We start from the raw sequence: 16,372 nt of genomic DNA, 5'->3' as shown, positions 1-16,372 counted from the left end.
TGCCGATGACCACGAATGCCTAGAAGCTACTAGGCTTTATTTGAGGCAAATTCCGACCTTTGAAGTATAAACTTTGTCCTTTTGGAGAAAGCTCTGTGAGTGCCGATTTTTTACACACGCATCAGTGTCACCATCGCTATCCAAGTAGGTTGTTCCAACATAACCCAACGAGAAGTGGTCCGAAACGACCGTGGTGTACTTGGTTAGACCAAATGCTAGATTTTTCTTGTAAGATCCCGATTTGGAGAAAAAAACAGATAGTATATTGTTCTAACAAATTTATAATTAAATCAAGTTTCGATATTCAATAATTTCTCAAATGCTTATTTCAAAATAAAAATGTCATACATATAAATTTGTTATAAAAAATATAATCATTATCTAGACTTTATAAACTTATGCTAACATAAAGTTGATTATTTGAAATTTTAACTGAATATTATCTAAACTTCAAATATGACTGGAATGAGTAGATCAGTGCAGTATTTTAGGCCTACATCAACATGTTGGGTCGGTACCAGAGTACTGGACGAGGCCCAAGCCCATGTGTCCGTACGTGACAGCTGGAATTCAAAACCCGCGAGCCCAAAACGGCCTCGTCTCACCTTCTCTCTCGCACCCGCAAAAGCTCAAACCCCTACACTCGCACACCGCACCAGCGATGTCGGCGGCGGCGAAGGCGAAGGCGAGCGGCGGCGGGAGGCGGGGAGGAGCCAAGGACCCAACCGACGCGCTCCGCTCCGACAAGAAGCGCCGCGACATGGACGATTCCGACGACGCCGAGCTCGACAGGTGCCTAGCTAGCAGCCCCCCCCCCCCCCCCCCCCCCCTCGCCTCCCCTTCCCCCTCCTCCCCGGGGTCCCCGCGCTATGTTCGGATCGAACTCGAAGCGAGGGTTTCCTGGTTGCTCTCCCGCTTGCCGCGATTTTGTCTTAATTTTGCGCCGGATTTTTGTGCGATTAACCGATTTTCTGCGTATGCATTTCGTGATTCGTGACGTGCTTCGGTGGGGATCGGGGGAGGCAGTGACATGAAGGAGATCGTGTTGCTGCTGCGCCAGATCAAGGACAAGGCTCACAAGGATGGCCAGAAGAAGACCGAGCAAACCCTCTCCAGGTGATTCCGAGTCCCACCCTTTTTACGGCGGCTTTATTACCATGCCAATTGGTATTGTAGATTACACGCGTGAAATTGTTTCTAAGTTTTCTATTAGTGCTAATTGAGAGATAATTTAATGTGCTTACTGTTAGATATCAACAGATGGTGCTCACTAGTCACTATGCACCACACTTGCTTAATTTCTGCAGAATTGTGCTCAAGTCTCTATACACCAATGATCTGTTATGAGTTCCGTTGTGTTGACCAGCAGTAGTTGGTCCACGTCACTTTAATTTCTGTGGAATTGTGAACAGATCACCGTTTAGGTCTCCTATCTTTTATGAACCAATGATATAGTAGGATGTACCAGTGTGCCAACTGCTTATTGTTCAACTTATCTCCTGAATCCGATTTTTTTTACTGTATAAGTCTGTGTGAGCCTTGGAGCTCCTGTAGGCTATACTCAATGTAGCAGATGTGAGGCGTAGAGTGCGTTAATTGAATCGCTCCCAAAGCATGGAAAATGAGTTGAGACTAGTGATGTGGAAGAATAGCTTCATCTAACATGGTTTTCATATCCACATGACAAAATTAATGTGGTGTCTCAATGTGGTCTGTTTCTGAAGTTATCTACCACGTGCATAATATTAGATTACATGACTAACTGTTCTGCTCAATTTTCAGTGTTGCTACAGAAATTCAGACTATCGTACAGGATGCCAAGGGCAAGTTTGAGAAGGAAAGGTAAAGGACCAATTCATTTTACTTGCCTGTGAACTTCTACTTGTATGAATGCAGTTCCTTTTTGTTGTACATCTGTGGTGAGATTTAAAGTGGTTTTTGATTCATTCCTATAACATGATTATCATATGAAGCTTTCTTGGAAATGATTACGGTGCATCATTCAAATATACTATGAATTCTGACAACTGTTTTTTATTTGCATTAGCAGGCAAAATTATCTGAAAGTTCTATCAAAGACTTCAAAAGAGGTTACCGACCTGTATCCAATGCAGTGATGCTCATCTGGTAACAATCCCCTCATAGTTTGTGCTAATGTCAGCTTCATTTGTATTTGATGTAGTGTGAAGGTTTACTGAAGAACGAGTACACCAAGTTTCAAGCAACACATGATAAATTCTGCAAAGAAAAAGCTGCACACATGCAAACTCTCAAAGGTATGTCAAATGAGCTACCTGCAAACACATTTACTTAGAAGTGAGTTTTGCTGTTTGTTTCCTGTGCTATTAGGTGAATTATATAGGTGAACTTTGTGCAAGGAAAAACTGTCATATTTTATCTTGAGATTTGGTACCAGGATTATTGTACTAGTTAACCTTGACCTTTGTTTTCTTTTGTACAAAAATGGAGCGATATCATTACATAATACTCATAATGAGCAATGTGCATGCTCCTTGGCAGTTTCCTGACTTCATTAGTTCCTGCCACATAGATATCATCAGTTGTCACCTGTTATCAACCTATTTACACATGCATATACTGTGTTCTGCAGACCTTTTCTCAAAGTTCGAAGATGCAAAGGAGAAATTACTTATCCAGTATGAACTGCAAAGTAAGGATATATCATTTTCTATCTCATTGTAAATGTTCTTTATTCTTAACCAGTGTCTCTTAAACAGTTACCATGTGTGAAAGACATTTGTTCTGATCTTGTCTAACAGGGAAGAAGGAGAAGGCTACTCTGTCTGAACTCGAGAAAACATTTTCAGAGAAGATAACTAATGCAGAAGAATCTCTGAAGAAGATGAAGCAGGTTCCGTCATTTAATGGCTTACATGATCTACTATAATTTCTTGTTTCTGTTGATACTTGATACCATGTCTCATAGTCCAAGTTAGAATTGATGTGTCCTGATTTTCTTACTCGCAAGTACTTCTCTTTGTGTGTTTGCAGGATGACAAATCCATTGTCAACCTTCGCAAGTCCATTGGCTCATTCCTGGACCCGGATGATGAGTTTGGAGCAGACGATGACTGAAACTGCTGTTGCCAAAATGGTCCTTTTAGAACGCCGTGGATAGTATTTGAGAATATCGATAGTATATATATGAACAGAAGTTACAAAGTTCTGTAGTGATTTGGTAGCATCATACAGTTAGGTACCACATCATCCGTTATTTTGTTTTAAGTTCATTGGGTTAGGCGGTTCCATCATCTGTTTTAAATGCATCTTGGTCGATTCAACAGCAAGAGGCTCAAGATTGTTTAACCTCTTTGGCTTGATTTTCCTTCTTATATAGGAGTAAGTCATAACCAGTAGCTCGCTAAACTTACTTGTCAATATATTTGTATATTTGCAACAAATTATTCATATACAGTATCAGATTTGTATATCAACAGCATAGAATTGCAATGAATCTTCCTTCTAATTTACAAATCTGCAAGCTTCCCTGGAAAAAGGTGGAGCTATGAGATATGTCAGCTATCCTGAAACAGCCTGAATACCTATGATGCAGCATCACCTGGAGCAAGTAGCCATGTCGGGGCCTTGTACGTCGACCATGGTGTACTTGGAGCAGGTTTTGCACCGGAGGTGCCACTTACCGGCGTACACCATCGACGCGAACTGCACCCCGCACCGCGGGCACTGCCCGGGGCACGGGAACATCTCCGGCTTCGGCCGTGGCGGCGGCGGCGCTTTCGTCGTCGGAGACGATGGCTTCCTTCTCACCCACGGCGGTCTCACCGGCCGGCGGCACCAGCGGCACGTCACGCCGAACTCATCGGGTTCCCTGACGAACTCGCGGTCGCAGCGCTTGCAGTAGATGACCATGAGTGCCTCCCCTTGACGCCGCGCGGGCCCCTCCTCATCGGCGGCGGCGCCGCGGCGCCTGGACGCCGCGGCCGCCATCTCCGGGTGGCGCGCCCAGTACTCGCTCCACCAGGTCTGCGCCGCGGTGTCGGCAGCGGCGGCGGTGCCGGCGGCGGATGCGGCGGCGGCGTTAGGGTGGTGGTGATCGGAGAGGGCGTCGCACGCCTGGCGCAGCAGCTTGAAGGCGCCGTCGGCGGCGGCGGAGCGGTTCTTGTCCGGGTGGACGAGGAGGGAGCGGCGCCGGAACTGCCTCTTGATGGCGTCGCGCGTGACGGCGGCGGCGGCGGAGGAGGGCTGGTCGATGCCGAGGACGGCGTACCAGTTGGGGCGGCCGGGGTTGGCGGCAGCGGCGGCGGCGGCGTGGACGTCGTAGGCGGCGAGCGCGTTGGCGACGCCGGGGAGCGAGGGGCAGAGCCTCTGGGCTCTCCGGGCGAGGCGGTGCGCGCTGGCGATGTTGCCGGCGAGGAAGAACTCCTCGGCGCGGCGGCAAGCCTCCTCGGCTTGCTGTTGGTTGGCTACCGCCATGGCGAGTAGCTAGCTAGCCTAGCCAGGACGCCCAAGTGCGCACCATGGGTAGGAGGTTTATGGTCGTCCGAGAGTCCGACTCCTAAATCCTAACCGACTTGGATTTGGATATTTAAATCGGATTCAGAGACTATCATCACAAAGGGCAACAGGATCAATGCGGTGATTGCTAGGTTAGGGTGGTTGGCGAGTCTACTATCATCGCAAGGTTTTGGGTGCTGCGGTCGTGCTTGTCATTTTGTCCCCAGTGGAATCGCCAAAAATCATGTTGACAACTTTTTGTGACAAGTTGACAAGCATGACCGCAGCACCTAAAACTTTGCGGTGATAGTAGAGTCGCCAACCACCCTAACCTAGCAATCGCTAAGTTAAAGATTAGTTTTGATAGATTAAACCGGCTAGCGGAGCCGATTTAGATGAAACGACGGATAACTATCCGTCTCGTGGGTAAAACGGAAGATTTTCAGCACAAACCTACAAAGAGGTGTCGCTCTCTGGCAGCGGCGGGAAACGATTTTCAGCACAAATCGACAAAAATGGACGAACTAAACTAAAGCTAATTGAAAAGTAGAAAGCAATATTGAAAAAGCGATTCTATTGATTGATTGTAGGATATTTTTATAATTGAACCGGCCTTGTTTCTTATATAGGGGTTGATCTTGCCGCCCTCCTCCATGTCCAACTCGGGATAGAAACCGAAGCAAGCCCGAACATGTCTTCCCGAGCAAGGAAAACTCGAGACCCGACAAAGCAGACTCGAGCTCGGACTCTGCCGGTCAGACCAGCCACACACCGCTATACACGGTGGTCAGACCGGCCCTCCCAGAGAAAAACCAGCAGAACCTCCAAACTTTGGCAATTTCTCTATTTCCATTCTAAGATACTAAATTTAGATGTAAAAAGTATATACAAGAAAATAAGCAAAATTTAGGGATATAAAAGAGATTAGCTAAAATTCCATGGTACATATGGCATTTTCTCTTTTGGCGTGGGTATCCAGGCGTAGGCTTCGTTGGGGCTCTTCACGAAGACCAAGAAGCATTTGTTGCAGGCGCGGCAGGGAAGGAGATGCTTGCCAATGGACACAGTGCCCGTGAACTTCGCATCGCACCCTGGGCAGGGAGTGGGGCACGGGAACCTCGACGACGATTGCTGCTGCTGCTGCGGCGGCGGAGCTCGACCAGTCTGCCACAACGTGCTCACCCAGTGGTTGCAGTTGACGCAGTTCACGCCGGAGACGCCGTCGTCGACCACCGTGGCGAACGAACAGCGGCAGTTCGGGCAGAACATTGTTCGGCGATGTGGCCCCGGCTGCCGGGGCATCCAGTCAGGCGGTTGGGCGGTGGCCGGCGGCGGAGGACAGCTTACCGGAGCCGCGGCGGAGCCTGGCGGGTGGAGAAGCGAGAGCTTATCCCACGCCGCCCGGAGCAGCTTGAAGGCGCCCTCGGCGGCGGCGGAGGAGTTCTTGTCCGGGTGCAGGACGAGGCAGAGCCGGCGGTACTGTTGCTTGAGGGATTCGTGCGTGATGACGGCGGCGCCGCTAATGCCGGTCGAGGTCGTCGCGGAATCGTCGTCGACGGCGAGGATGGCGTACCACTTGCCGCCGCCGTTTGCGCGGGAGGTGGTGGCGGCGGCGTGGACCTCGTAGGCGGCGATGGCGTTGGCGAGGCCAGGGAGTGCCGGGAAGACGCGCTGCGCCGCCCGGGCGGCGGGGAGTGCTCCGGTGATGTCGTCGGCGAGGAAGCGATTCTCTGCGAGCTTGTAAGCATTCTCAGCCGCCAGCTCCTCGACGCGACCGGGCGTCGCCATGGGTGACGCGTGATCGATGGACGCGAACAAGATGAATTGCAGCTTTGGCTGTTGCCGAGCGCGCCAATTATATCGAGCAGAGGGGAGTCCGAGTCCGAGTCCGAATGGTTGGGTCGCGACAGGGGACTGAACTGAGTCGGATCATCGAAGGCTGGTGCAGATTGCTGACTAAAAAACAATGCCGTGCCTCGTATAATCTAGGATCCGTTCAGATTGGTGCCAAAATGAAAATTATGTTAGAAGTATAATATGTTAGTTAGAGATAAGAGTCAAATATAAATATAGAGATAAGATAAGAGTCAAATACAAATATAGAGATAGAATCTTAATTATAAAATAGAGTCCTAGAGATAGAATCTTAGAGATAAATCTATTCTTACTTGTATTGTACTACAAGTCTCTATCCCCGTACTCCTATATATACCTCATGAGAGGGTCAATGTAATAGATCAGAAAACACCAAAATACAACAATTAGATTTTCCACGTGATATCAGAGCTAGAGCTATAGATCCTTGGTTCCACCCATTATCCGTCTGCGTTGCCCCGGGGAGATGAGATCAATTCGTGTGCTCTCCCTGGGGCACCGCATGCATCGCGTAGCTTAGCTAGCCTCGCCGGCCTATCATCTACAGAAGCAGCGCCGGAGCCGAAAGCGGCTCGTTGACGAGGCCGCCGAGAAGCATCTCATCAGCCGCCAATTCCATTAATTAGCACTAGATTAGATTAGTTCCTTTATTAGCCACATAAAGCCTATGATTCTCGATTCCTCGTGAGCGGAAGCAGCAACTATTCAAGCATTATATCATTGCATCATCATCATCATCACGTATGCCTTCGTCGTCGCCCACGAAGAGCCCACGTCAAGCCGCTGGCAAGACATCCACGCCGATCGATCTTCATCAACAGAACACGCCGCCGCCGACTCGTCCACATATATAGACACCTCGCGTCCTCTGACAGATTAATTTGCAAGACGCTTTATCGACGACATCGACCGCGTCCTCTACAACGGTAATGACCGCGTCACCGACGACGGCATCGATCATGTCATCTACGACGACAACGACTGCATCTACCCGGCATCACTATTGTGATGACTGCTACACGGCGCAGAAGGACCAACCAAAGTGGTGGCCTATCGCCAACGACGTCCTCTGACATATGCAAGACGTCTCCAATGACATCCTCTGACATCTACAAGGTGCAAGATGTTAACGATTGCAGTTTCGTCTTCACACCATGGCGTAAATATTTTTTTTCGCCTTCGGCTATTTGCGGCTACATCAACTACCATGATTACCATGACCACGACTACTTCATGATCGGCTACATCGACAAACGTCTACAACAAGAATCATCTACGGAAACTCCAGTCAAAGCGTTCGTGTCATCGCTATCGTCCATGACACTCCCGCTATGACTGCGGGAGGGAATAGAGGAGAGTCAAGGGACGACACAGAAGGGACGTAGGCACCAGGTGGAGGACCGTCCATCAGAGATGCAATCAATGATGGTGACTCACTCGAAGGAGATGAAGAATTAGAAGATTTTAAATCCAGTCGTAATCGTTCGCTTTGCTCCCGTTACGACTGAGGGGGGATATTAGAAGTATAATATGTTAGTTAGAGATAAGAGTCAAATACAAATATAGAGATAAGATATATCCTAGAGATAGAATCCTAGAGATAAGATAGAGTCCTAAAGATAGAATCTTAGAGAGATAAATCTACTCTTACTTGTAATGTACTCCAAGTCTCTATCCCATATGTACTCTTATATATACCTCATGAGAGGGTCAATGTAATAGATCAGAAAACACCAAAATACAACAATTAGATTTTCAACAAATCATACTAAAATTTGATAATAATTGTTAATTTTAATAGAATTGGCTTAATATTGTTACCAAAATTTTATACATATTGTCAATATTTAATAAACTAAATGTAACCACATAATTATCGATTTTATTAAATAATGGTATGGTTGAAAATATCATCGATCTAAACATTCCCCTAAACTTGCGGGCGTCCTGGTTGGTTAGTCTTGTCACGCAACCTTGACAATGTAGCCTTGTCGTGCGACCTTGATAATGGCCTTCCTATTGAGAGAACCGTTCAATACAAAAGTAGGTTGTGCTAATACTCCTTCCATTCTACAATATAAGAGATTTTGGATAAATGGAATTAGCTGTTTGTCCAAATCTATAGTACTAAGAAGTGTCTCATTTGATTTATCCAAAACCCCTTATATTTTAGGACGGATGGAGTATAAAAGAAGTTTGCCACATAGAAAGCCAAAGACCAAACCTCCAGAAAAAAGCCTTATTACCAACAAAACATATTTACATTCATCAATACATGTCTACTATAGTTAGTTAATTTCATAGCTGAACACCACTTGTAAGGTTTTGTGAGATTCTAAGCAATAGAGGGATTTGTAGTGTTTGTTTCGCAATATTTTTAGAGGATTTATTAAGTGCGGCCGACATAAATCTATATAAAGTTTGATCTTTGAAAGAGGGACTAACCGAACAATACCTAATGGGTAAATAAGCTATTAAGATAAGATAAAATATATACAGATACACACCATGTTACTGAAGTAATGCACGATGTATGCGTGGAGAACAAGAAAAAGAAAAGAAAGGTAAAACAAAAACGATCAGAATATCTCAGCATATTTCACTTTTTTCAATTTCTTGCTGAGGATCTAGGTTTGAGGGATAGGGGATTAAGAAGATTGGAAAGATACGCAAAACGAGGTGAGTCATTAGCGTATGATTAATTGAGTATAAACTATTTTAAATTTCAAAAATGAATTAATATGATTTTTTTAAACAACTTTCCTATAGAATTTTTTTTAAAAAATACACCGTTTAATAGTTTGGAAAGCGTGCGCGTGAAAATCGAAGTACTTTCTAACTCAATGTATCTGGAAGGAAACGAACGTGGTTACAGATTTACAAATCTAGTATATACCTTTCCCTGAGGATCTAATTATCGACTGCATCCTGAGTTTTGAGAAGCACCATATCTTGAAGATGCAGAGGTTTGCATAGAAACTTTATTTAGAGTAAAATATTTTGTTTTCCTGCATATATGTAAGTTGAATTTGAATTTGTATATTTTTAGAGTGCGTCTCATATTAGTTATCGTTTTAGATTATTTAGTACGTATAGATTAAGATTTGAGAAAAATGACTATAGTGGACCGACAATAATATAATAGTACAAAGGAGAGAAATTTGAATTAACATAATTGATGGAACTATCTTGGAATCTATCTATCTATCTATCTAAAGCTGGCCGTGTTGCCGCCAGCTGATTGGCTCCTCATTCACCAATTAATTTACTGACATATGGCTAAATACTGGCCGTATGATTCCAGAAGCAGAGTACCCGAGAGAGAGATGGAAGAGAAAGTGTGTGCGCGAGAGAAACAAAAGTGGCTACGTATTGTCCATGCCCCTGTCCAAACAGTACAAATTTCACAAAATAATCCATTGGCTTCTTTTGAATTGCATATTTAATGTCTTCAACAAATTACATGACAAATTTGAATGTTTTCATCTAGTAAAGTTTAAATGCTAAAGAGACTAACTGATTTAGGATGGGGGTACACAAATTTTGACAATTTGATCCTTTGAAAAAACTAATTTTACAAATAAACCATTGCCAAAACTTATTTAAAAAATAACATTTTTTTCAGCGCCAAATCCTACGACGCTGAATTTAGACACCTCAGCACTACATCAACTAGCGTTGAATGTTGTGCCACCGCGAATGAGAGGCGGAGTCAGCGTGTCAATGTGCATTCAGTGCCATGCTATTTGGCGCTGATGTGTCTAAATTCAGCGTCACACGATTTGGCGCTGAACAAAAAGGTCATTTTTAAATAAGTTTTGGCGGCGGCAGTTCATTTGTAAAATTAGATTTTGCAAAGGGTTAAATTGTCAAAATTGTGATGGGAGTAGGAGCACTAAATGGTTTTCTTCGACAACATTTTAATCGATATGAAGATCCGGTTATCCAGGAGGTGGCGCAGTAGGGGTTCTTGACGAAGACGTAGGAGCTTCTCTCGCAGGCGGCGCACCGGAGGAGACGCGTTCCGGTGGACACAGTCTCCGTGAACCTCACGCCGCACCTCGCACAGCGAGCGGGGCACGGGAACAAGCTCACCCAGCGGTTGCAGTGGACGCAGTTCACGCCGGAGACGACGTCGCCGACCACCGTGAAGAACGAGCCGCGGCATTTCCGGCAGGAGATGCGACGCGGCCCTGGCGGCGGCGGCGGCGGCGGTGGCGGACAGCTTACCGGAGGAGACGCGGCGGAGCCCGGCGGGTGGAGAAGCGAGAGGTTGTCCCACACCTCCCGGAGCAGCTTGAAGGCGCCCTCGGCGGCGGCGGCGGCGTTCTTGTCCGGGTGCAGGAGGAGGCAGAGCCGGTGGTACTGGTGCTTGAGGTCTTCGTGCGTGATGACGGCGGCGGCGCCATTAGTGCCGCTCGAGGTCGTCGCGGATGAATCGTCGCCGACGGCGAGGATGGCGTACCACTTGTCGCCGGCGTCTGCGCGGGAGGCGGCGGCGTGGTGGACCTCGTAGGCGGCGACGGCGCTGGCGACGCCAGGGAGTGGCGGGAACGCCGCCGCGCCTCCCGGGCCGCGTGGAGCGCTCCGGCGATGTCGTTGGCGCGGAAGCGATTCTCTGCGAGCTCGTAAGCCTTCTCGGCTTCCTCTTCGTCGTTGCGACCGGTCGCCATTGGAGACGGGTTGCAGCGCAGCGAGTGATCGATGGACGCGCGAACTAATTAAGACGAATTGCAGTGTTGGCTGTTGCCGAGCGCGCCAATTATAGCGAGCAAGAGTGGAGTCCGAGTCCGATACCGATGGTGGGTCACGACAGGGCTGAACCGAGTCGGATTATATGCGTATTTTATTTTCTATTTTTTATAGACTTACATATATGGGTCTATCTATTTTTATTTTTTTCTTGACATTAACGCTATGTAAATGTCAAGTAGATATTGTGTTAGATGAAAACCAGGTCAACGTGCCAAGTAAGATGAAATTGCCATCCGAACCGCTTGTGGAGATAAAACAATCCGGTTTGATAAAATATTGGTGGTGTTCATTTCTCCTGAAGATAAAAAATAAGTTTTTTTACGTAAAACGATGTGGTATTAACGTATGATCGATTGAGTTTAAATTATTACAAATTTGGAAAATAGATTAATTTGACATTTTAGAGCAACTTTCATATAGAAAATTTTCGCACGAAACATACCGTTTAGCAGTTTGAAAAGCGTGCCACGAAAATCTTTATTTTCATCCAAGTTTTGTTGAAGAAAAGAACATAGCTATTGAGTGAACCTTCGTATATGATTCTAATATTGAGAAACAAAAATCGGACTGGGCTATTATGGAGAGAGGAAAAAAATATTTTGTTCCATTTCACTACTCTTTCACTAAAAGAAATATCAACTGTTGAGAGGTACCCCTAACATTTTCTAAGTATTGTAAAGCATATCTCAAATTCAATTAAGTTATATATTGTCTTACTGAAACATTTTGATGTTAAAAGAGTAGATGGATTACACAACCAGAAGAGCCTCAAAAGTCAAATTGACACACAAACCAGGTATCTTCCACAATCCACGTTTTCATGGTCATGGACCAATATATGTTTTTCCTTTCACGGGAATGGATTCAATACATGCATGAGTAAAAATCTTACTTCCTCTGTATGTTTACTTGACACTTTTAACCAACATTTCCTTCCACAAATATATGGCACTATACAAATCACAATGCAAACTTTTTTTTTATTTTGCCCTTTGGCTGCATAGAGATAAATTTCTATAGTAATTAAATAAACAAATATAACCACGAGTGAGCATCCCAGCACACGTATACTAGCTAGGTTAAATTTGTTTTTTTTTTCAACTTGTGAATGTTTACATGTTGGTATAGTGATCTATCACATATTAATCTATCTTTTTAATTTCCTTTAAAATAATGTATTTAACTAACTGGATGACAAACAAGAACGAGACGATCTCGCTTGAGGGATTAGAATCATTTGAGAATTAAGAGTGCGGTATGTCTGTTTTTTACGAACGGGTAAAATTATACGTTAATATATTAGAAAAAGTTGCATAAAACCACACACACTTTAATACTTGGCACTTAAGTACATATATTTTGGTAGTGTAGTTTCACAAAACCACACTATCAATGAATGGATTCATCCGCGAGATGACGTTATTGTTTCACCTAGGATGTGGACATGGCATCCTATTACCAGCCATCGCACGAAACTAATAGGATGCCACGTCCTCATCCTTGATGAAACAACCACATTATCTCATGGGTGAATCCATTTATCGATAGTGTGGTTTTGTGAAACTAAACTACTAAAATATATGTACTTAAGTGCCAAGTGTCAAAATGTATGTAGTTTTCTGTAACTTGAACCATAAAACATATAGTTTTGTGGAATTTACTCTAGAAAAAAAGAATGTTTGTTAGGAAGATACGGAGGTTTGGCTATCCGAGCATCCAGGTGGTGGCGACGCTGGGGCTCTTCACGGACACCATGGAGAAGGCTTTGCAGACGCCGCACGGGACGAAACGCGTGCCAATGGACACGGTGGCCGTGAACTTCGCACCACACCTCGAGCAGTTCCCGGGGCACGGGAACTGCGGCTGCGGCGGCGGCGACGGCGACGGTGTCTCCCTCTGATGAGGCGGCGGCGGCGGTGGCTGAGGCGGAGGCGGAGGTGCGGGCCCGCTCTGCGACGACGTGCTCACCCACCGGTTGCAGTCGAGGCAGTTCACGCGGGAGACGGCATCGCTCACCACCGCGACGAACGAACAGCCGCAGTGCGGGCAGCGCATTGCTCGGCGACGTGGCTTTGCCTGCCGGGGCGCCTTCCACTCAGGCGCTTCGGCGGCGGCCGGCGGCGGCGGCGACGACCAGCTTACCGGCGTCGCGCCGGAGCCCGGCGGGTGGAGAAGGGAGAGCTCACCCCACGCCTCCTGGAGCAGCTTGAAGGCGCCATCGGCGGCGGCGGAGGAGTTCTTGTCCGGGTGCAAGACGAGGCAGAGCCGGCGGTACTGCTGCTTGAGGGATTTGTGCGTGATGACGGCGCCATTAATGCCGCTCGAGGTCGTCGGCGCAGGTGGGTTGCCGACGGCGAGGACGGCGTGCCACCTGCCGCCGTCTGAGCGGGAGGCGGCGTGGTGGACCTCGTAGGCGGCGACGGCGTTGGCGAGGCCAGCAGGGAGTGCCGCCGGGTAGATCAGCCGCTGCGCCTCCCGTGCCACGCGGAGAGCTCCGGCGATGTCGTTGGCGAGGAAGCGATTCTCCGCGAGCTCGTAAGCCTCCTCGGCGTCGCGACCGGTCGCCATGGGAGACGAAGAAGTTGCAAGGTAGACGCGAACTAGACGAGAATTGCACGTTGGCTGTTGCCAAATAAACCGGGGGCTCTGATGTTCTGGTGGGTCGCGATTAGGGCTAAACCGAGTTGGATTAAAGGCCCAGTGCCTGAAATTTAATTCATGTGTAGATAAGCCTGTTCGAGTGAGATCTTGCATAATTTTCTTCTTCAAGGGCACATGGCATGTTTAATCCTCGACACCGTTTTGCTGCATAGTGTGCATGCTTATTTCAGGAGGTTTTTCTTTACCTCTTACATTGTCTATTCTTATTTTCATAATTCTCGACACCGTTTATTATTCTCGCCGGTGGTGGTGGCGGCGGCGGTAGTGCGCGCGTGCCGGCCCCGCCAGGATCCGAGGCCGCCGCTGCTGCTTCACCACCTCTTACCTAGCGTCCCCATCCGCCTCTACTGCCGTCGGGGCCGGGACGAAGTCCTCCCCGGCGCCCGACGACCCCAGGGACCTCCACGGCTCCACCACCGGCCACCGCACCTCCTCCGTCGCCGTCCTCACCCCTCTGCCATGGTGTGCCGCCGGCCTAGCCGACAGGGCCCCTCCTCCTGCCGTCCGCCCGGGCTATCATCGACCACGGCTCTCTTGGCTCCTTCGCTTTAGGCCTTTGGCTAGATCAACTATGGAACAAAGGGTTATCATTGTGATATTGAGCACTCTTGCCGGTTACTTGTCCAGTTCAAGTGTCCACGTTGCTCACGCTTAGACTGTGGGGATGTTAGCGTATATTATAGTTAGAGTCATATTATGATATTCAAGTGTCCACGTTGCTCACGCTTAGACTGCGGGGATGTTAGCGTATATTGTAGTTAGAGTCGTATTATGATAGGATTAATTTGTGTAAACGTTTTTCTTATTTGTAATTATTTCTTATCTCCTCTCTATATACTTCTATATATCAGGCTCCCGAGGCTTAATACAATATTTCAATATACACATTATCCCTAATTATTCTCTCTCCTACTGTCCAACGGTAGGCACGGCATTCGTCGCACTTGCTGTGCCACGTCCACGCCGTGAACCTCGCGCCGCACATTACGCACTTGTCGAGCCACGAGAACTTCCACCTCTCCGACGACCCAGTCCGCGGCGCCGCCGGCTGCGGCGGCGAAGCCGGAGGTGTATCCCTCTCCCTCTGATGAGGCGGCGGCGGCGATGGCTGAGGCGGTGGCGGAGGCGGAGGCGGAGGCGCATCCCTTCCGTCTGACGAGGCGGCGGCGGTGATGACTGAGGCGGTGGCGGAGGCGGAGGCGGAGGCGGTGGAGCTCGGCCTGCGGTGGCTGGCCTCCTCCACAACGGCGTGGTCGCCTGCTGCTTGCAGTGGACGCATTGCACGCCGGAGAGGAGCAGGTCGCCGAACAACGCAACGAACGAGCAGCCGCAGTGCGGGCATTGCACGGTTCGGGTACCTGATGGCCTTGCCTGCCCGGGCGCCGCGGCGGCGGCGGCGGCGCGCGGCGGGTGGCGAAGGGAGAGCTCGTCCCACGCCTTCTGGAGCAGCCTGAACGCGCCGGCGGCGGCGGCGGAGCGGTTCTTGTCCGGGTGCACGACGAGGCAGAGGCGGTGGTACTGCCGCTTGAGGGACTCGTGCGTGACGCCGCCGCCGCCGCTCGAGGTCTTCGCCGATCGGTCGCCGACGGCGAGGACGGCGTACCAGTTCCTGCCGCCTGCGCGGGAGGTGGCGGCGGCGGCGTGGACCTCGTAGGCGGTGATGGCGTTGGCGAGGCCGGGGAGAGATCGGAAGAGGCGCCGCGCCTCCCGCGCCGCGCGGAGAGCTCCGGCGATGTCCTTGACGAGGAAGCGATCCTCCGCGAGCTTGTAAGCCTTCCCGGCCGCCTCCTCGCCGTGAGTGGTCGCCATGGCAGACGAGGTTGGAAGCGCGCGCGAACTAGACGAGATGCATTGCTGCAGAGCGAGCGCGCCAAATATATCGAGCAGAGGGAGTCCACCTCCGAGTCTCCGACAAAAAACTGAATCGAATCGGTTTACGAAAGGCCCGTGCCTGAAAATAAAATTAATCTGTATTAGCTTATTTTTAGATGGATTAATCTGTAGCTAATTAGAGCCAGTGCAAAGGTACACGGCATGTTCCTTAGATTTTCTCTGAATTAATTGTGAACACCATCTTCTCCGCGCTGTTCTTTGAGTAATGCAGGGTCAAATCGTTTGGCAGAAACCCATATAGCAAAATTTGTAATGTGGGAAAATCTATTCCACATTAGGGTTAAACATTTTTTTTCACCACAATCCAGTGGCGAAGCTAAGGGGGGGCCGGGTGGGCCAACACCCCCCTATCAGATTTGGGCCGACCCCCCCCCCCCCCCCAAAACTCTCTTCTATCTCCCTGGTAGTGGTAAGTCCAATAGCCCAAGGCAACTAGGCAAGTTCTCATCTCAGCCCACCATTAGGGAAAAAACGCCTCGCCTTCTTCGTTAATCCTCGTCTCGATCACCCTGCTAGCCGTCACTTCACCTTCGCATTGCGCAATGCCATAGGCGAGCAAGAGCAGCAACCATCAGCGACGAAGCCAAAAAACGGAAAAGGGGCGCCGGCGGCAAGCTTTTGTGTGATTTCGCCCTTCATCAGCGATCGCCTATCTCGCCGTTCGGCCGTTGAGCACGTCGGAGGCCGGACTGGACGCCGCCAGGCACCAGTC

The 16,372-nt window shown here is 48.5% G+C and overlaps 2 protein-coding genes across 3 annotated transcripts; one reads left to right on the top strand and one right to left on the bottom strand.

The window, feature by feature from the left end:
- Positions 1-600: 600 nt before the first annotated feature.
- LOC127765954 (uncharacterized) lies at positions 601-3,455 on the top strand. 2 transcript variants are annotated; one of them, XM_052290932.1, is made up of 8 exons: positions 601-792; positions 1,027-1,116; positions 1,783-1,842; positions 2,048-2,090; positions 2,183-2,276; positions 2,612-2,671; positions 2,781-2,872; positions 3,013-3,455. In XM_052290932.1, the coding sequence occupies exons 1-8, from the start codon at positions 662-664 to the stop codon at positions 3,094-3,096; spliced, it is 654 nt and encodes a 217-aa protein (XP_052146892.1). In that variant the 5' UTR covers positions 601-661; the 3' UTR covers positions 3,097-3,455. The 2 variants fall into 2 exon arrangements, with proteins under 2 accessions (XP_052146892.1, XP_052146893.1); XM_052290933.1 differs by having other exon boundaries at positions 602-792; positions 2,051-2,090.
- A 6,757-nt stretch (positions 3,456-10,212) lies between these two features.
- On the bottom strand, positions 10,213-11,024 carry LOC127766459 (uncharacterized). The gene is made up of 2 exons (XM_052291495.1): positions 10,907-11,024; positions 10,213-10,832 (listed from the first exon to the last, which is right to left on the bottom strand). The coding sequence occupies exons 1-2, from the start codon at positions 11,022-11,024 to the stop codon at positions 10,213-10,215; spliced, it is 738 nt and encodes a 245-aa protein (XP_052147455.1).
- Positions 11,025-16,372: the final 5,348 nt, after the last annotated feature.

Source organism: Oryza glaberrima, chromosome 3 (assembly GCF_000147395.1).
Source record: "Oryza glaberrima chromosome 3, OglaRS2, whole genome shotgun sequence".
Lineage (NCBI taxonomy): Eukaryota > Viridiplantae > Streptophyta > Magnoliopsida > Poales > Poaceae > Oryza > Oryza glaberrima.
The sequence above is the reverse complement of the archived record's forward strand: the minus strand, read 5'-3'. Positions and strand labels throughout refer to the sequence as shown.

What these genes read in the sequence shown, in the direction of transcription:
- LOC127765954 (XM_052290932.1), top strand. Translation starts at nt 662, where the DNA reads ATGTCGGCGGCGGCGAAGGCGAAGGCGAGCGGCGGCGGGAGGCGGGGA. An exon ending in GACGACGCCGAGCTCGACAG is followed by an intron (nt 793 to 1,026) that starts GTGCCTAGCTAG and finishes CGGGGGAGGCAG; the next exon opens with TGACATGAAGGAGATCGTGT. An exon ending in ACACATGCAAACTCTCAAAG is followed by an intron (nt 2,277 to 2,611) that starts GTATGTCAAATG and finishes TGTGTTCTGCAG; the next exon opens with ACCTTTTCTCAAAGTTCGAA.
- LOC127766459 (XM_052291495.1), bottom strand. Translation starts at nt 11,024, where the DNA reads ATGGCGACCGGTCGCAACGACGAAGAGGAAGCCGAGAAGGCTTACGAG. An exon ending in GGCCCGGGAGGCGCGGCGGC is followed by an intron (nt 10,833 to 10,906) that starts GTTCCCGCCACT and finishes CCTCCCGCGCAG; the next exon opens with ACGCCGGCGACAAGTGGTAC.